Genomic DNA, 21008 nt, shown 5'->3' with positions numbered 1-21008 from the left:
AGCCCTTTCTGATGAAGGGCTTTTGCTCAAAACATCGATTTTCCTGCTCATCTGATGCTGCCTGACCTGCTGTGCTTTTCCACCACCACTCTAGAAATGACAGTAAGCCAGCAGTGGCAGACATTTTAGGAGGTATTTCACGACTCTAAGCAAAAATACATTCCCAGTAAGAAGGAAAGATTCTGAGAGAAGAATAAACCAACCATGATTTACCCTTGAGTTTCGAAGATTGAGAGGGGATCTGATTGAGACGTATAAGATTATTAAAGGATTGGACATTCTGGAGGCAGGAAACATGTTTCCGCTGATGGGTGAGTGCCGAACCAGAGGACACAGCTTAAAAATACAGGGTAGACCATTTAGGACAGGGATTAGGAGAAACTTCTTCACCTTCACCCTGAGTGGTGTGTGGAATGCTCTGCCCCAGAGGGCAGTGGAGGCCCACTCTCTGGATTCATTTAAGAAAGAGTTGGATAGAGCTCTCAAAGATAGTGGAATCAAGGGTTATGGAGGTAAGGCAGGAACAGGATACTGATTAGGAATGATCAGCCATGATTATATTGAATGGCGGTGCAGACTCGAAGGGCCGAATGGCCTACTCCTGCACCTATTGTCTATTGTCAGATCAAACAGCTTTAAGCTGCATATCCAGGAGACAATGTAGGTCATTGGGAGCAGCAGAATCTATTCAATAACAATCTCACCTGCAATATGCCTCACTTTACCATCAAGCCAGGAGACGATTAATCGTTCAATGAAGAATGTGGAAGTGGGACCAAGTATATCTTAAAAGCAAGATGCTAACAACGTGCATACTGTTGCAGCCGCATTAAACAGTGGAAATGACATGTTTATAGACAGGGCAAAGAGGTCATTATTCTAACTCCTAGGTTCTTACTCCTAACAGATCAAATCGAAGCATTGCAGTTTTTTCACATCCAGTTATCAATGGTGGGCGACAAAGGAATCTCTATGAGTAACCCCATCTTCAAAGATTGTAGGGCTCACCATTAATTTAAATTAAAAGGCGAAAGCATTCACCGCGATCTTCAGCCAGAAATGACATCGATAATCTACTTCAGCCTCCTCTTGAGATCACAAGCAAATAGATACCAGCCTTCAGCCAATGAGATTGACTATATCAAAAAAAGACAACTGAGTGTACTGGATACAACAAAAGCAAAGATCCCTGACCGCACTCTGTTAAAAATTTAGCATGATGCCTAGTGTTTGGGTTTGTGTGTGTGCGCATGTTTTTATTCCATTTGAATAAAGGAATAAGATTGTTTCAAAATTTGTTTTACTGGAAACTGCTTAAGGTTTTGTTTCTCTAGAAATAAAGCTAATGAAATTATAATTCCTAAGTGATGACAGTTGCACCTAGACCAGAAAGGGGCTGTGGTTAGACAAGGTCTTGGCAAGTATGGAAATATGAATGGTAGATATTTAAAAAACAGACTACAAAGCTGTGGACTTCTTATGTTATCTCATAAAGGTGCTGCTGAAATTACATTAGTGTGTGAAAGTAGAGTGAAATTTAATGTTAATGAATTATTCATTGGTTAATAATGGTTATTATAACAGCTCATTATAAAAGTGAAGCTTTTCAACAAAGGTTTCAACAAATAACTCATGTTTTATAAGAGTGTTTCATAAATAAATTACTGAAAGATCATAGAAGCATGACAACTTATAAGGCAAGAGACTTTGGGAGACCCACGTGAAGTAGTGAGAAAATTTTCTGAGGGTTCACTCATTGTAATGTTGAAAGATTAAGTTGGACTATCTCTCTGGGGCATTAATATTAAAGGGTTAAACTGCACGAACTGAACATCCTGGAAGTGGGTGGGACAACATTCATGCAGGAATGTGGATGACTCCCACACCATTTTGACAGTCATTTGCTACTACTCCCCTAATATTCTCAAATTAAACTATCATTTAGAACCTTCCCTTACTATTCTCAAATTAAACTATCATTCACCCTTCCATTCAGAAATACTTTCATAGCCATCCCCCGAAGTTAGGTATGTCACACCTGCATTATCTGGGGGAATCACTGAGTCAGGAAATTGTTTGCATAACGATTTACCAGGATTAGGGCATCTACGTTTACTATTATCTCTGGGATGACCTCATCCTATTATTGTAAATGGGGTAACGTAATTATGGGGGCGTGGGTTGGTTGGGGGGGTGGCTAGAGTATCTGTGAACATTACCAACTGACCCGTATGAAGGCGATGTGTTTTCTTTGTTCAGGGCCTCTTTTGACCTGACTTCACATGCCTACAAGGAGAGTCAAAGCGAGTCACCTAGCCTGTACAGGCTTTAATAAACTTTAACTGTTTGCAGAAGTTGGTGTGTGCGAATTGTCTCTCGTGTGAAACTTCATGAAAAGAACCTAACATCATGCTAATGTTTTTGGATAATTTGCAATGTTTGGACAACATTTCAAAAAAAGAGGAAGAGTTGTTTGTACATACCTATTTAGACCAGTACTGTTGTTTATTTGATTTATTGTCACGTGTACCTAAGTACAGTGAAAAGCTTTGTTTCTCAGCAATATAGACAGATCATAGTAAGCAAGGACATACAGATCATAGGGTGGGAAAAGCCTTGAACACAGAGTGAGGCATACAGGTTACATTGCACAGGAAGTGCAAGAGGCAAGATAAACATTAACAATCAATAATATTTGAAGTTTGAGAGTATATTCATCAGTCTAATAACAGCAGGAAAAAAGCTGCTCTTGAACCTGTTCGTGTGTTCAAGCTTCTGTACCTTCTGCCTGATGGAAGAGGTTGGAGGAGAGCATTTCCAGGATGGGATGAGTCTTTAATGATGTTGGCAGCCTTTCAGCAGCAACAAAATGTCTAAATGGAGTCCAAGGATGGGAGGTTGGCTTCCGTGATGGTCTGAGCTGTGCACACAACCTTGGGTAATTTCATATGATCCTGGGCAGAGCAGTTGCCCAGGCCTTTATGCACCTGGCTTGAATGCTTTTTATGGTGCATCAGTAAAGGTTGGTGAGAGTCCTTATGAACATGCCAAATTTCCTGAGCCGCCTGAGGAAGAAACGGGTTGTTGTCCTTCTTGCCTGTTGCACCTACATGGGAAGTCCAGAACAGTTTGTCTATTATCATCACTACTAGGAACTTGACGCTCTCAACCTTTGCTCCATTGATGTAGATGGGGTTGTGTTCTACTTTCTTTCTGAAGTCAATGATCAGTCCTTGTAGTGGTTGTATGTTTTTACTGTACAATTAGCTTGTTATTTTCTGTCTTAAAATCTGATTAACTTCAACATACAAAAGAACAGGAGTAGAACTATTCAGCCCATTAAATCCTCTCCACCACTAGATACAATCATGGCTGATTGAAAACTTAGCCCCATAATTCTTTACTGCATTTGGTAATCAGAAATCTGACAACCTTTACTTCAAAAATATTCAAAGACTGAACATTTATAGCACTTAGTCCCATTCACAACTCCTCAGATAATGATGGGACCTTCATCCTCGGATCTTCGCGTGTTCATCCTCCAAGGCGGACTTCGGGATACGCAACAACAGAGTCGCTGAGCAGAGGTTGAGAGCCAAGTTTGGAACCCATGAGGATGGCCTCGACTGGGACCTTGAGTTCATGTCACACAACAGGTAACCCCATTACACTATACATTCTCTCAGACAAGCACATATACTCACACTCATGCAGACCCACTCTCATACACACACACATACACACACCACTTACTCACCCACACACACCCTCTCACACGCTTATATTCCATCACACTCACAACAAACTTTAGCAAGCATACACATGCAAACACACACTCTCTCACATGCACTCACTCACGCTCTCATGCACACACACACACACACATAAGACTATAGGGTGAATTTGAATTTGCAGAGACGTTTTATTTTATTTAAAAGCACACAATCTGCAGTCAATCCACGTAATATTTTATGAATTCCTACTTTGGAAATAGAACCAGTCTGACTCAAGATTGGGATACAGACAGACTCTAACCTTACAGCTTTAACATATTGTCTGAGCAGAGATGTCACTTTTTTTAATAAAACCTTAAGTTTTCTCGAGAATGTGACTTAAAAGAAATTCTGCGATTTGCATATTAATGAATCGAAACCTGCAAACCGTTCCAAAAGATGAAAGACTTAACAGCAACCTAGGTTTGTTCAATATATAATTTCAGCTGTATGACATTGTAATCTTTTGCTATAAATTCTGTATCTTATGATCCTGTTCCACAGCTATCTGATGATGGAGCATCGCTCCGAAAGCTAGTGCTTCCAATAAACCTGTTGGACTATAACCTGGTGTTATGTGATTTTTAACCACACTCTACAAGGCACAAGTCATGATGGACACACCCGTGTTAGCCTGCTGAGTGCAGATCCACCAACACTCACTATAGATTCATAAGAACAGAAGTAGGCCATTCAACCTTTCTTCAAGTCTGCTGCACAATTTAATATAATCAGTGCTGATTGAAAACTTTAGTGCCTCTTCCCCATACTGTCCCATAATCCTTTACATCATTGGCACCCTGAAATCTATCTACCTCTAAACATACCTAACTACTGAGCCTCTAGAACACTGTGGAAATAGTTTCCAAAGATTCACAACACTCTTGCGTAAAATAATTCTCCTTATCTTTGTCCTAAATGGAAATCTGTTATTTTCTAAATTTTTCCCCTTGGTTTTGACTCTCCAACCGGGAGAACATTTTTTCTACACTGTCTATCCTTAAAATTATTTTACAAGTTTCAATGAGATTGTATCTCACTCTTGAAAACTCGGGTGAATGTAAATCCAGTTTGTCTAGAACAATTGTTAGTAGAACAATACTGCCATCTCATGGACAAGTCTGCTGAATATTTCTAGCACTCCCTCTATGACAGTATGAGCTTTTCTGAGATAAGGAGACCAAAGCTGCACACAGTTCTCTAGGTAAAGCCTGACCGAGCTTCTATAAAATGGTACCTGGACAAAAGGGTCAGCGTATTTCTGGAATGGAATAGAGTTTTTAAAGAAAAAGTATTACTTGTGCAGGTAAATGCTAAGAGTGTTTTTCTTTTTAACATGAACATTTCCTCACAAAAAAAATTCGAAAATGTGTGCTCCAAGGGTGGTCTAAAGGTTTGAAATGAATTTGGCAGTGGCCCTGGGTCACAATTGATTAAGGATGATCATAACGAATGGTGGTGCAGGCTCGAAGGGCAGAATGGCCTACTCCTGCACCTATTAACTATCTGTGTCTTCACTCTCGTTGCCCGGAACGATTGTTGGGCGGATTGTTTGTTCCAGGCACCGCTGCTCCTGCGGACGGGTTTCGGCGACGGACGCGTCTCCCCGCAGGCTGCAGTCCCCGTCCCCCCGCCCCCCGCGCACGTGCCGGTTCCTGATAATTGTTTGTCGAGGGGGCTCCATGGCTGCTCTGGATTTAATCGGGACGATTGGGGATGAGGACGAGGTTCCGGAGGATGAGGCGGAGGAGACGGGCTCTGAGGGAGAGGTGAGTCTGACAGTGGCCCCGGTGGTCACTGAGGAACACAGCACGGTTTCGTGCAACCTTTCTGACTAGAATCAACAAGATTAGCAGTGCTTTCTAAGTATTCATTTTCTTAAACAGACCCCAGCTGTGAGGTGTTTACAGCTGATGCAGTTTGGTTGGAATTCTGCCCAGTCAGGATCACGTGGGTTGGACTGAAGGGTCTGTTTCCATGCTGTACATCTCTATGACTTAGAATTAGATTTATAGGGTACCAATGGCTATAAAGAAAGCAGGTTTTATGTAAATAACTGCTTAAGTTTCCAGTCAGTTTGGAGAATTGTCATCTTAAATCACCACAGATTAGGATCAAGACTGACAGCAGAAAATGATGGCAGAGGAAGACCTGCATACAAAATAAACTAGAAATCAGCAGCCACAAGGATTGGGATGAAGGGGAGAATAATTTATCTACACACCACATTGTTAGCGAAATAGAGATGGTAGTTGCTAGAAATGGACAGCTTCCAGTATACTGCAATTAATTGTTAACTCTTCCTCCCAACTTTAGTCCTTGTTCTTGCTGCTCAATTAAAGCATACAGTTAAACCTGGGAGATGCTTTGCACTTTCCCAACAACATTAAAACAGTGTTACATCCATCAGTATTTATTATTTGGATATGCTAGTCCAATCTTCTGGGCTACTAAGTTCCAAAGCAATTTATGGCTGCTCACTTTTATATAATGCAATATCATTGTTCAAGCTGATGATAGATTACACCATTCTGGCATTACCTCGCGTAGCCTTCCGTGCTGTAGTGATTCAAGGGAAATTCCCTCTTCATAGCAGCTTTCCCATATTCAGTATTGATCTGAGTTATGCTTAACAGTGTGCTGTTTTATATTGTCCATGAATAAGCAGCAGAAGGGCAGATCTTGTTGCACTTACCTTCCTTTGATTTGTAAGACTGCTGTCTTTGTTTATTCAGGAGCCGCCTGTCACCTTACTGAAGAGAAATAAGTTAAGGAAGAAATGTGTGGACTTCAGTGATGACTTCCTGTTCACTGAAAAAGATGGGGAATATGATGACAGCTGGACGATGGCAGATGTCCTGAATCAACTGAAAAAGAATGTGAGAACCTGTGACTCTTCATGTTTATAGGCTGTAGCTTCCTTAACATTCAGTTTTTAGACTGTTAGAGTGTTCATTGTTTCTGCAGCAGTGATAGGATGCTGTAGAAATGTTTCCATCAAACTGACAGCTGATGTTCAATAAGTTACTGGATTCATTGTCCATAAGCCATTTTTCAAGCGTGCTTTCTGTTTGCTTCTTTGCTAATTTAAGAGTAATTTATGATTAAATGTGATGGTTTTTAAATATTTGTGATGATGAATGTGTGCATATGATTCAAAACACAGGACTCTTGGGGAACAGTTAGCAAGTCCTTTAGATTATCATGCCTCAGAATTTGCTGACTGTTTGACAGACGATGATCCCAGATTTTCAGTACATTGAGTGGGCACTTTATTCTCTTGTTGAGTCTCAGCTCAGAAAGTGGATTTGATGTAATATTACTTCATTTTTCTGCTTATTTCCAGAAGGCACCAACAACCCTGGATGAAAAGATAGAAAAAGTGCGAAAGAAAAGAAAAAGAGAGGTCAGTTGTTTTCAAAATTTTCTCAAATAATTGAGTGTCTGTACATTCAGGTGTGAGACGTTCACTGGGACATAGAAGCTGTGATCTCCCAAAAGCTGCATTTTCCTTCCGTTTTTCCTCCTTTCCTTTCCATATACATAACAAATAAATGTTTAATGCTGTTGATATTTGCTGAGGGTATTTACACTGGATTAGCAATCTTTCAGTGTCTGTTCAAATAAATTTTGTTCATGAAAAAACCTAGTTCTGATGGTGGACTGGTGCTTTCGGAGTGTAAGGTGATCTTTTCCATGTAAGTGCATGATCCATGGGTCACTTGATAATGGCTAACACTGGGAACATTGCTAGTTTTATTTTTCATCTTACCTTCCTATTCCACGACCACCACTGTTAGCCTGGTAGAGACAAATGAACTGGGCACAAACCATGCAGTGAAGCTGAGTTTTCTCTGCTGTTCACCACAACCATCTGCCCATTTACAAACTAAATATTAGCTAATCTTATCAGCTTTCAAGATCTAGGAGAATTGCAAATGGAAGTGAAATACTGATATCACTATGAAATCCATTTGCCAGCTTTACAATGTAAGAATTGTAAGGTCAACTATTTAGGAGCTAAAACTAATAGATATGTGATTTCTAAATAATAAGAAGTTGTGAACTGTAAAAGATCGGAAAGGTTTAGAAAGCACTAATTTGCAGGGGCAAAAAGTAATTTAAAAAACTAATGGAAACAAAAAAGGTTCAGAGGGATTTTATAGCTTACAATGTGAAATTGCCTTTATTTAAATTAATGGGCTGCTTTTTTACAGGAACCAAAATATCAGAGACAAATCATTTATTGCTCAGCAAGACCTGGGAAACATTTGTCATCAAATTAGTATCTTTATTGCAACTGCACTTCTTTAACTACATAATTTCTTCATTCTTTCACCAATGTTTGTGAAGAGTGGGTCTAGTGACTTGGTTATAGTCAGAAAATATGAAAGTGTAATTCGGAATTGTTTTCTCCTGAATTGGAAAATTAGTTCTTCACGGTTCTGAAGAAGAGTCCTATTCAATTCAAAACACTAAGTCTGATTCTCCCTGACCTGGCATTTTTCTGCCTTTATTAAAGTTTTAATGATCCACAGTGTTACTAACATCTGCAAAATGATTCACTCTCTCAACCAAGATAGTAATAAAGTTTTGCCAGTGGCACCACAAATCGATATAAATTGGGGAGGAGAAATAATCGTTTAGTGGGAGGTTGAGAAGGGATAAAACAGTTCGTGAGAAGGAGCAGTGCATATAAGTCTTTGGCTTTGATTTAAATGTTTCTAATTTCCAGGAGAAATCTACAAAAGAAGCAAAGGGTTTAAAGACCGACTCTACTGAGTCCAAATCTCATTTGGAAGATGAGGAAGAACTGGATCAGGCAGAGGCCAGTGAAGATGCTGAGGGATCTGATGAAGAGAAAAGTCCAGAAAATGAGGAAGATGATGAGTCAATATCTGAGTTCTCCTCAGCTGATGAGGATATTTTACAGAAAGCAGGTAAGATTGAAGCCTGGTGAACTTTATTCGCAATGTTTTTATTGTGGTAGTACTGTGGCTTGTTTCCATTGCTTTATTGACTCATCAGAGACTGATGTAATGCTGATTGTTTCACAGACACCCTGAAATTGAAGGGGAAGAAGAGGAAGAAAAATGTTCCTAGGGATGTGAGTGTTCCTGGTGTTTTATTTCCTAGTGTATACTGACGATAGCAAAGATGATTGTATTGCTGAAATGTGATGCATTTTGGGATGATTAGCAAGGCAAGGGAGTACACAATGAATAGAAGGAACCGAGGAAGTACAGAGGATCAGAAGGACCTTGCAGTAAATGTCCCTAGTTCCTTGAAGGTAACAGGGCAGGTGATTAAGAAGACATAATGGGATACTTGCCTTTATTCATCAAGTCATTGAATACAAGAGCAGGGAGTTTACAATGGAGCTGTATAAGATGTTAGTTAGGCAACAGCTAGAGGACTCGGGATGTGATTGCTATAGAGAGGATGCAGAGAAAATTGTTTTGGGCTGGAACATTTCAGCTATGAAAAGAGACTAGATAGGTTGGGGTTGTTTTCCTTAGAGCAGAGAAAGCTGAGGGGGAACGTAATTGAGGTGTACAAAATTGAGGGGCATAGATAAGAAAGAGGTTTTTCTCTTGGTCGAGCGTTCAATAACCAGGAGGCATACTTTAAGACAAAAAGGGTAGGAGATTTAAGGAAGAATTTTTTTCTGTGTTGTGAATATCTGGAACTCTGCCTGATAGGGCAAGAACATCACAAGATTTAAGTATTTAGATAAACACTTGATCACCGTAGTATACAAACTACAGATGAAGTGCTGGAAAATGGGTCTATAATAGATGGATAGATTCTTGATGACTGGCATAGAGATAGGTAGACTGAAGGGCCTGTCTTGTGTATTGTACGGCTATGTGGTCTGAATGCGAAGGAAGAGGCCTGCAGCAGTTGACTGGCTCATGAATCTTAGTAACATCCTTTATTTCCACTTATTAATTTTATCTTTTGGAGTCCCTTGTCTGAGTAGACATCATTCAGCTGATGTGGAATAGATGGACAACTATGGGATAGAAAGAGCAACTGGAAGGAAGACAAAACAGCATGACATGCTGAAGGCGGTGGCATGGGAGTTTGGCTGGGTGGAGTGAGTTGGAGGGGTGGGGGGGGAGTGAATGAGGAGGGTCTGGGATTAGAATGTTTCGGGAAAGTTTAGCTGGTTGTGGGTTGGAGGAGAACAGATTTAAGGAAATGGGAAATTTGGGAGAGCATTGCATTGCAAAAACAGATAATTGAATCTGTTTTTGCACTTTCACACTGTTATTGTTATTCCCATGCAGGAATCGGGTGTGTTCTTTGAGGATGCCCCTCAATTTGAAGAGAGTTTGACATTCCAGGATATGAATCTCTCTCGACCGCTGTTAAAGGTATTCATTGTGTGTCACTTGACAAAATGCATTTACATGAACATGGCTTATTGTTACCATTATTATTTGCATGAAAAGTGGTTTTATTTCTGAGAAGGAGGCATTATCCTGTTTAATTTAGTGGTCATTAACTCGGTCCCTGTCTGTATTGGGTCTCTGATTCTTTCTCCATTGCTCCTCTTTGATTATGTTTAGGCAATTACTGCAGTGGGCTTCAAACAACCAACCCCCATTCAGAAAGCATGTATTCCATTAGGCCTGCTCGGCAGAGACCTTTGTGCATGTGCTGCTACGGGAACAGGTATGTTTTGCTTTAGTGCCTAACTTGGTAATGCCTAATGTATGAGATAGCTGTGTCATTTCTGCACTAGAAATGTGATCATGTGGATATGTTGTTGAGCCTAATATTTTCTGTACCTGAACCATGTTACTTGTACTATGACTACACTAGTAGCTGAATACTCTTAGCCTTTCTGAGATTTCATCCAATTGGGTTATCCACAGATCTTTTATTATGGAGGTATTATATCTTTGCTTATTGGTTATAAATTGTGCAGTATAGACTATAAGATGAGGTAGTAATTACATTGTTGGGATATTATGTGTTTTTTTAAGAGGAAATGTTTCTTGCTTCTATGTTAATTGTATCATTGTTACTGAGAGCTGTGCTCTGAGTTTGCTAGTCCATGTATTATAGCCTGTGTTGGTCAACTGGGTTTCTTCAATTTTTTGCCTTCTCTCCTGCAGAGGATTCTGTTGCATTTGCTGACCTGTACGAATGCATTGGTCAGATAAGCTTCAAGCACAAAGGCTGGCTTGCTAGCCATATTAAAAATAATGTTCATAGGATGTCAGCCTCACTGGCTGATCCAACATTTATTGTCTGTCCCTAATTGCCCTTGTGAAGATGGTGCTGGCCTGGCTTATTAAACAGCTGCTGTCTAAGGGGCAGTTAGGAACATCACTACCTGCAGGTTCCTCTGTATGGTGCTCACCATCTTGTACATTGCTGACCCTTCACTGCTGCTGGATGAAAATCCTGGAGCCCGCTCTCTAATAATGTTGTGTCTACACGTGGTGGACTGCAGCAGTTCAAGGTGGTGTTCATCACCATTTTCTCTAGGGCAGTTAGGGATTGTCAATAAATGTTGGCTCATTCAACAAAACCCAGATCTCCTGAATGGATAAAGATATATAGTCAGTTCTGATATAATGCTATAGTTCCATTCTTGTGCGATCTTGTGTTATAAGAAAATATCACAATAGCCTCGCCATTTAACCTAATGGGGTCAGAATCGCGTTATAGCCAATACAGATAAGGAAAGTTTGCACTCTACAATTAACGGTCTAAGTTCTTCCATCGCATTAAAGCGAATTCATGTTGAAGAAATATACATTATAGCAGAACCGACTATAGAAATGGGTTCATGTCAAGGCTGCAGATTTGCTTTACCACTAGTCTCTTAATGACTTTATTTGAAAACAGACGCCTTTCATCACCCAGTGCATTTTGTAGATGACATACATTGCTGTCACCACGTGGCAATAGTGGAGAGTGAATGATGAAGGTGCCAGCCCTTGATGTTAAGGTTACATTTGACCAAGTGTGGCATCAAGGAGCCTGAGCAAAACTGGAGTTCATGGGAATTATGGTAACAATTCATTGCTGTTGGAGTCGTACCTGGCACATAGGAAGGTGATGAGCTGCTTTGCTTTGGAAGATTTTGAGCTTTTTCAGTGTTGTTGAGCTATACTTAGCATCACACTCCTGACTTGTGCCCTGTCAATGGTGGACAGGCTTTGGAAAGCAGGTGGAGAGTTACTCATTGCAGAATTCCTAGCATCTGACATGCTTTCATAGCCAAAGTATTTATATAGCTGATCCATTTCAATTTCTGGTCAATAGTAAACCCCCAGGATATTCAAATGGGACATTCAGAAACGGTAATGATATTAAATGCCAAAGGGAGATGATTAAATTCTCTCGTTGGTACTGTCTTTACCTGGCACTTGTGCAGTTTGATTGTTATTTGCCACATATTGATCCAAGCCTTGGATGTTGCTCTGGTCCTGCTGCATACTGGCATGGACTGCTTCAGTATCTGAGGAGTTGTGAATGGTGCTAAACATTACTCAATCATAAATGCACATACCCACCTTAAACTAAATGATGGACTGAATGTCATTGATGAGGAAGCTGAAGATGATTGGACTGAGGGCACTACCCTGAGGATGGGGTCTTGTGGTGCAGTGGTAGTGTCCTTTACTGTGAGCCAGAAACTCAGGCCCACCTAATACAGAAGTGTGTCAAAACATGTCTGAGAATTTGATTAGAAAATATGTATCCTAAGAATCTCCTGCTGTGCTGTCCAGGGACTGAGATGATTCACCTCCAACAATTTTTTTCTCCACCTGTAAGTGCCCCTCCAAACCATTCACTATCCTGACTTGGAAATTTATCGTTGTTCCTTCAGTGTCGGTTGGTCAAAATCCAAGAGTTCCTCTTTAATGGTATTGTGGGTCTGCCTACAGCACATGGACTGCAGCAGTTCAAGAAGACTGCTCACTACCACCTTCTTCAGGGTAACTACGGACAGACAATAAATGCTGGCCAGTCAGCAATGCCCGCGTCCCACAAATAAATAGATATATTAAAAAAACTTCCACAATACCACCATGTTCAGTTAGAAACAAGTAACCAGGTCCTGTGCACTGTATGAGGAGCCATGACACCAAGGTGGACTGGGTTGGACAAGATCAAAAATCACAACACCAGATTGTAGCCCAATGGGTTTATTTGAAAACACTAGCTTTCGGAGCTCTGCTTCATCATCAGGTGTTAGTCCTAATGACTGACAGTCTTTGCTCCAATTATTTTCAATTGTGATCCAATCATAAACCTGGGTGAGGGTGCAATAACTTTTGTGTTAAATGTGGTTATGTCTATTTGTGCTTGGTATCAGATATATTTTTAAGCAAGGGTATCACACTTAGATTCTTGATTTTTAAAAAAACTAAATTGTCATAGATATTACTGAAGACTAGAGAAAAATCTCTGACACGTCTTTGATTCTTTTTCTTCATTTTCTTCATTCACTGATCCATAGGTAAAACTGCTGCCTTCATGCTACCAGTCTTAGAACGCTTGATCTATAAGCCGCGACAGGCTCCCATTACTAGGGTGTTGGTTCTAGTGCCAACCCGTGAGCTTGGCATTCAAGTTCACTCTGTCTCCAGGCAACTGGCGCAGTTCACATCCATCTCCCTCTGTCTCGCTGTCGGTAAGTTGAATTGTATGAATGTGTGTGTATGCCTATCTATCAGCAATTAAGAAACTATATGGGTTTGGCTACTTCTGGGTACTGTTTTATAAGAAAAATGTCCTTTTTTTTTGTTGGCAAAACAGGGCAGGCTACAGTCATACTTCACCTGAGCCCTGTTGAGGTCAGACATATTGATTACAAAATGTGACATCTCCCAGCTGCTGGAGTTAGAAAGTTTGCAGCAAATTGCTTTGGAGAATCTAGCTTTAGAGTGTTACAGGCATGGCCCATTGCTGCTGAACTCTGCTCAAGCTGAGAAAGAAAAGAGGATAAAATGAAGAGAAATGGCGTAATCACCCTTTTTCAAACAAAGTACCATTAACATATAAGATTTTAGAGATTACAGAATCTAGAGGAAAGTATTAGGGTCTGCATTTTTACAGAACATCTGGTCAGTAACATGGATTAACCTCATGAATCTGGGAGCAGGAATAGGCTAATCAGCCTGTTGAAAAATGTGTTTCTGGAAAAGCGCAGCAGGTCAGGCAGCATCCACGGAGCAGGAGAATCGACGTTTTGGGCATAAGCCCTTCTTCAGCCTGTTGAACCTACTCTGCCGTTCAACAAGGCTGATCTGGTGTGTCTCACCCCCAGTTTTCTCTCAGCCCCTCCTGGACATTGACTCTCGTATTCATGAAAAATCTGTCTAACTCTGTTTTGAGTGATCCAGCCTCCACTGTTCGTGGGGAAAGAGAATTCCACAAACTAGGCATCCCGAGAGAAAAACCATCTACTCATCTCTGTTTTAGAAAAGAGCTACCGTATTCTTCTGTCTTTCAAGTTCTACTCTCTCTCTTACAGGGAAAGCATCCTTTCAGAATTCATGATTTCATGTCCCCTCAGATCTTGTATATGATCTCAGCAAACCTCTCAATCTTCTCAACTCCAGTGGGTCTTTTCCATAAGGCCTTTATCCCAGGAATGAATCAAGTGTACTTTCTCTGCACTGCTTCTAATGCAATCAAATTCTTTTCCAAATTAGTTAGTTGGAATTATGCTCAGTACTCCAGGTGTAGTCTCACCAAGGTTGTGTCCAGCTTCAATGAGCTATCCCTGTTGTTATATTCTATTCTTCTTGCCTTTGTCTTCCTTACTGTACCTGCAAGCTAACGTTTTTGTGATACCAGAGCTTCCAGGTCCCTTGTGTTCCTGAGTTCTGCAACCTTTCTGTATTTAAACTAGTAAACCCCTAGGGAATGAGAGAAGCTTTAGATCACTATGTGAAATGTGCCATTTGATTTCAGGCGGACTGGATGTAAAATCCCAAGAGGCATCTCTGAGAATGGGGCCCGATGTTCTCATTGCCACTCCTGGTCGGTTAATTGATCACCTTCACAACTGTCCATCCTTTGACCTAAGCAGCATTGAGGTCCTTATTCTTGATGAAGCAGACAGGTAAGAAGGGACAGTGTGGCTGTGTCCATGCTTAAAGAATAAAAAGGACAGAGGCCTCATTGTTTCTTAGATGGGTAAAGCTGAGGGGAGAATTGTCTATAAGGTCAGACACTGTGTGAAATTCAGATTTTTGGTTCAAGTACACTAATCACTAAAATCCTTTAGAAATCAAAAAAGCCTTAACAAAGCTAAACTCCTAAAACAAATGAGAAGTGATTAATGTTGGATGTACAATTCCCATCATTTATCCTGTTCCTGTTCATTTCAGGTAGTCAGCAGAATAAGCAAATAGTATTGACCATTTGTCATTCTCTCTTGGGTTCCTTCATTTAGCTGAGGATTAGATGGAATGTTGCACCAGTCACCTCTTTGTGAGCAACAGTATTTTTTGTAACTAGATTTCTACTAGATGATTTTCAGTAAAGTCCTCAGCTTTTCCAAGAGGACTGGTCACGCATCCACTTTGTCAGAAAACTGTGTGGATGAGTCACACTTTTTGGTGTCTGTCCTCAGAGCTGTTGTTCTCTTACTAGGGTTATCCTCCTCTTTCATCGTTCCATAGAGGGGTTGATGCTCCCAGTATACGCTAGATGATGAAGATGCTTAATTTAGTCATTTGAATTGGTCAATTATTTCTTTGTTCAGCTTTCACTTTTTCCAGATAGACTATTGCTTTTATGGGGATATGGAACCATGGGCCCTGGCAGTTCCTGACACTTTTAGTTCTAGACATTTTGCCAAAGTGGTCATCCTTTACTGAAAGCATGGCTAATGAGAACTGACAGCCATGAAGATGCATTCTAACTGAGCTCAATCATGCCATTGCTTGATGTCCCTACCTGCACACCTTGCAGTGAGGATTTGGAATGGGAACCGAGAGGGGCATGAGGATCAATGGTTGCAATCCGTTGCACAATTGACTGAGATCCAATAGCTGACCCAGCACAGACAGAAATTAAACATGGTGCCTTCTTTCAGTCCATTTGGATCCATTACACCTTGTAGCCCTGTATCTAATCTGTTATAAAGTTTTACTAATTTCTTGTTCTATTCTGATTTTCATTTAACTAACTTCCCAGGATCTTGCTGATTTTCACTAGTTTTCTATCATCCAATATTTTAAGTTCACGGCTTCAAATCTGTTAACCACCTAACTCCACGTGTACAATTACTTTGCGATACTGTATTCCTCTGATTGCGCTGTTCTGTTGTTGCCGTTCGAGTATTTTAGATAGAAAGAAACTGGTGAAATCACTGAGTGAGATAACAGAACAATACTGATCAATATATTCCCCACATTCCTCCCTGCAGAATGCTGGATGAGTACTTTGAGGAACAGATGAAGGAGATAATTCGTCTCTGCTCCCATCAGCGACAAACGATGTTGTTTTCTGCCACCATGACTGATGAGGTATGTATGAGGTTTTGCGGTGTAGTGACTGAAGAACTTCTGCCATGTTGCAGGCCAGACTGAGTGCTAGTAGCTTGTATCTCCAGATAGCTGAGGCTATCAGTAATCTCCCTGTGTCGATATAGGGAGCAACCCATCAGCTTTTCTCTTGCCTGAACTTTTTTGATATCTCCCTCATGGTCTTGACATCCTTCTTAACTTGCAGTCTCAAAACTTACATTATTTCAGTAGTGTTGTAAAGGAAAAAATGACATAAGTTTAGTATTGCTTCTTGGTTGTTTTAGTCTGTTCTATAATTTATTTAAAAATCTAGGATGCAGTATATGTTATATTCTTTTGTACATTTGTGACCTTGAACCTCAACTGATCTTCTCTGTTCCTTAGGTTTTTAGATTTTGTGTATGTTTCCTCATTCTTCCTGCTCCAATGCATTCAGTTTAATCAAGCATCTATACATCCAGCATACCAATCTGAGACTTGATGTCTCTTACCATCTTCTTTGCAGTCTTTATTTCATGTTAACCTTCAAATTTTGTTGGAAGTGTCCCACACCCAAATTCTAATCATTACAAAAACTTTAGTTAGGCCACATTTGGAGTATTATGTGCAGTTTGGTCACCACACTATAGGAAGGATGAGGAGGCTTTGGAGAGGGTGCAAAAGAGGATTACCAACATTGTTGCCTGGATTCAAATATATTAGTTCTAAGGGGACTTTGGATTGTTTTCACTAGAGTGTCGGAGATTGAGAGGCAATCTAATAAAAATATATAAAATTATGAGAGGTATAGATAGGGTGAGTGGTTGGAGTCTCTTTCCAAGGTGAAAATGTCAATTGTTACGGATCATATGTTAAAGGTGAAAGGGGGGGGGGGGGATGTTTACAGGAAATGTGTGGGGAGAGTTTCTTACACAGCGGGTAGTAGGTGCCTGGAACATGTTGCCAGGGAGGTCATAGAAATATACAGCACGGAAACAGACCCTCCCATCCAATTGTCCATGCCGACCAGATATCCTAAATTAATCTAGTCCATTTGCCAGCACTTGGCCCATATCCCTCTAAACCCTTCCTATTCATATACCTATCCAGGTGCCTTTTAAATGCTGTAATTTAAACCTCAACCACCTTGTCTGACAGCTCATTCCATACACACACCACCATGTGCATGAAAAAGCTGTCCCTTAGGTTCCTTTTAAACTTTCCCCTATCACTTTAAACCTATGCTGTCTAATTTTAGAGTCTCCTACTTTGGGGAAAATACCTTGACAATTCACATTATTCATGCCCCTCATGATTTTATAAAGTTCACCCCTCAGCCTATGATGCTCCAGGGAAAATGTTCCCAGCCTTCAGCCTCTCCCTGTAGGTCAAACCCTCCAACCTTGGCAACATCTTTATTAGAGAGAAAGTGAGGGCTGCAGATGCTGGAGATCAGAGCTGAAAATCTGTTGCTGGAAAAGCGCAGTAGGTCAGGCAGCATCCAAGGAACAGGAGAATCGACGTTTCGAGCATAAGCCCTTCATTATTAGTCTTTTCTGAACCTTCAGTTTTCACAAAATCTTTCCTGCAGCAGCTGGTAGAAGCAGAGGCAATAGGAATATTTAAGAAACAGTTAAGCAGATGTATGAACAGGCAGAAAATAGAGGGATGCAGACCATGTGCAGGCAGAAGGGATTAGTTTAGAATGGCATCATGGTCAGCACAGATATGGTGGGCTGAAGGAAGAGCCTGTCCCTGTGCTGTACTGCATTTATACAGAACATTTCACAGCCACTGGACATGCCAAATGCTTCATGACCATTGAGGTGTTTTTGTAATGTAGTAACTGTTGGAATATATGAAATGCCAATCTAAACAGAGCAAGCTTCCATAAACTCATGGATGTTTTGACTGCAAGCTAAATCTAAGCCAGGTCACTTATTATTGAGAGGATCATGGTTTCAGCACTAACCTTGAATTAGATATACATCTACAAGCTGCCACTTCTATCTTTATGTTCTTTATTTTCCGCCTTCTGTCACTTGCTTTTAATTTGTGTCATTTAATTTTATCAACTTGCTGTCCAGCACCTTGTTAAATTATTTCTGAAATGTGCACACAGCATCCACTGCAACTCCTTCATCAACATTATTTGCTCAAAGAAGTTCATTAAATTTTTCAAATCTGCCTTTCACAAATCCACACTGGTTATCTTCAGTCTACCCACCTTTCTCTAAGTGAATACTGTTTTTATCCCACATTGTGACTTTTGAGAAGATTACACATTGTTTTTGATTGTTTGGCTAGTCTGCAGTAACCTGATTCATCCATTTCTTCCTTCCTTCTGTTTTTCCTGTCTTTTCCAAGGGAACTTATTTACTGGTCAGAGGAGGAAATGTAATATTTTCAGAGCAAATTTGTAGGCACCTATATCTCAAGCAGTACTACTTTCCTTTCTCTGTTTTCCTGCAGGTGAAAGACCTAGCATCCGTGTCACTGAAGAATCCAGTGCGAATCTTTGTGAACAGTAACACTGATGTAGCACCATTCCTTCGTCAGGAATTCATTCGGATCCGGCCAAACCGTGAGGGTGACAGAGAAGCAGTTATTTCCGGTAAGTCTGAAATGTTTGAATTGACGTGTTCCTTTGGACACAATACGTGATGGATGCTTCAGGTAACTGTTGCACTGCCATTTCTGTATATTAATGTAACTTGCAAGTAATACCACTCTATTTTCCACTAGTCACAGGCCTCCAGACTGAAAAACAACCCTCCACCACCACCACCCTCTGTCTTCTACCTTTTGAGCCAATCTGTATCCAAATGGCTAGTTCTCCCTGTATTCCATGAGATCTAACCTTGCTAATCAGTCTCCAAGGGGGAACCTTGTCGAACGCCTTACTGAAGTCCATATAGATCACATTTACCGCTCTGTCCTCATCAATCCCCTTTGTTACTTTCTCAAAAAAGTCGAATCAAGTTTGTGAGACATGATTTCCCATGCACAAAGCCATGTTGACTATCCCTAATCAGTCCTTGCCTTTCCAAATACATGTACATCCTGTCCCTCAGGATTCTCTCCAACAACTTGCCCACCACCGACATCAGGCTCACTGATCTATAGTTCCCTGGCTTGTCCTTACCACCCTTCCTTCTTAAACAGTGGCACCACGTTTACCAACCTCCAGTCTTCCAGCACCTCACCTGTGACTATCGATGATACAAATATCTCAGCAAGAGGCCCAGCAATCACCTCTAGCTTCCCACAGAGTTCTAGGTTACATCTGATCGGGTCCTGGGGATCTATCCACCTTTACCTGTTCCAAGACATCCTCTGTAATATGGACATTCTAGGTCCTCTATTTTTTGTCATTTACATAAATGATTTGGATGCGAGCATAAGAGGTACAGTTAGTATGTTTGCAGATGACTCCAAAAGTGGAGGTGTTGTGGACAGCGAAGAGGGTTACCTCCGATTACAACAGGATCTTGACCAGATAGGCCAATGAGCTGAGAAGTGGCAGACGGAGTTTAATTCAGATAAATGTGAGGTGCTGCATTTTGGGAAAGCAAATCTTAGCAGGATTTATGCACTTAATGGTAAGGTCCTTGGGAGTGTTGCTGAACAAAGAGACCTTGGAGTGCAGGTTCATAGCTCCTTGAAAGTGGAGTCGCAGGTAGATAGGATAGTGAAGAAGGAGTTTGGTCTGCTTTCCTTTATTGGTCAGAGTATTGAGTACAGGAGCTGGGAGGTCATGTTGCAGCTGTACAGGACATTGGTTCAGCCACTGTTGGAATATTACGCGCAGTTCTGATCTTCCTATCGGAAAGATGTTGTGAAACTTGAAAGGGTTCAGAAAAGATTTACAAGGATGCTGCTAGGGTTGGAGGATTTGAGCTATAGGGAGAGGCTGAACAGGCTGGGGCTGTTTTCCCTGGAGCGTCAGAGGCTGAGGGGTGACCTTATAGAGGTTTACAAAATTATGAGGGGCATGTATAGGGTAAATAGACAAAGTCCTAGTGATGGGAGATAAGGAAATAGCTGGAGAACTTACTAAGTACTTTGTGTCAGTCTTCACAGTGGAAGACATGAGTAATATCCCAACAAGTAAAGGGAGTCAGGGGGCTGAATTGAGTATGGTTGCCATTACAAAAGAGAGAGTGCTAGAAAAGCTAAAAGGTCTTAAAATTGATAAATCTCCTGGCCCCGATGGGCTACATCCTAGAGTTCTGAGGGAGGTGGCTGAGGAAATAGTGGAGGCATTGGTTGAGATCTTTCAAAAGTCACTGGAGTTAGGGAAAGTCCTGGATGATTGGAAGATCGCTGTTGTAACTCCCTTCTTCAAGAAAAGATCAAGACAAAAGATAGAAAATTATAGGCCAATTAGCCTAACCTCGGTTGTTGGTAAAATTCTAGAATCCATCGTTAAGGATGAGGTTTCTAAATTCTTGGAAGAGCAGGTCAGATTAGAACAAGTCAACATGGATTTAGTAAGGGGAGGTCGTGCCTGACAAACCTGTTGGAATTCTTTGAAGAGGTGACAAGTAGGTTAGACCAGGGAAACCTAGTGGATGTGGTCAATCTAGACTTCCAAAAGGCCTTTGATAAGGTGCCACACGGGAGGCTGCTGAGCAAGGTGAGGGCCCATGGTGTTCAAGGTGAGCTACTGGTATGGATTGAGGATTGGCTGTCTGACACAAGGCAGAGAGTTGGGATAAAAGGTTCTTTTTCGAAATGGCAGCCG

General features: G+C 40.9%; 1 protein-coding gene across 1 annotated transcript in view; it reads left to right on the top strand.

Moving 5' to 3' along the window:
• The first annotated feature begins 5278 nt into the window (after positions 1-5278).
• ddx27 (DEAD (Asp-Glu-Ala-Asp) box polypeptide 27) overlaps positions 5279-21008 on the top strand; it is a 33761-nt gene continuing 18031 nt past the window's right edge. Inside the window, exons 1-11 of the mRNA XM_043710135.1 lie at positions 5279-5542; positions 6509-6652; positions 7120-7179; positions 8509-8713; positions 8831-8880; positions 10067-10153; positions 10349-10454; positions 13261-13434; positions 14721-14871; positions 16183-16282; positions 18734-18875. Coding sequence (XP_043566070.1) covers positions 5456-5542; positions 6509-6652; positions 7120-7179; positions 8509-8713; positions 8831-8880; positions 10067-10153; positions 10349-10454; positions 13261-13434; positions 14721-14871; positions 16183-16282; positions 18734-18875 — 1306 coding nt within the window. The 5' untranslated portion in view covers positions 5279-5455. The remainder of the gene's footprint in view (positions 5543-6508; positions 6653-7119; positions 7180-8508; positions 8714-8830; positions 8881-10066; positions 10154-10348; positions 10455-13260; positions 13435-14720; positions 14872-16182; positions 16283-18733; positions 18876-21008) is intronic.

This window comes from Chiloscyllium plagiosum, chromosome 20 (genome assembly GCF_004010195.1).
Source record: "Chiloscyllium plagiosum isolate BGI_BamShark_2017 chromosome 20, ASM401019v2, whole genome shotgun sequence".
Lineage (NCBI taxonomy): Eukaryota > Metazoa > Chordata > Chondrichthyes > Orectolobiformes > Hemiscylliidae > Chiloscyllium > Chiloscyllium plagiosum.
This window is presented reverse-complemented; position numbering and strand designations above follow the sequence as displayed.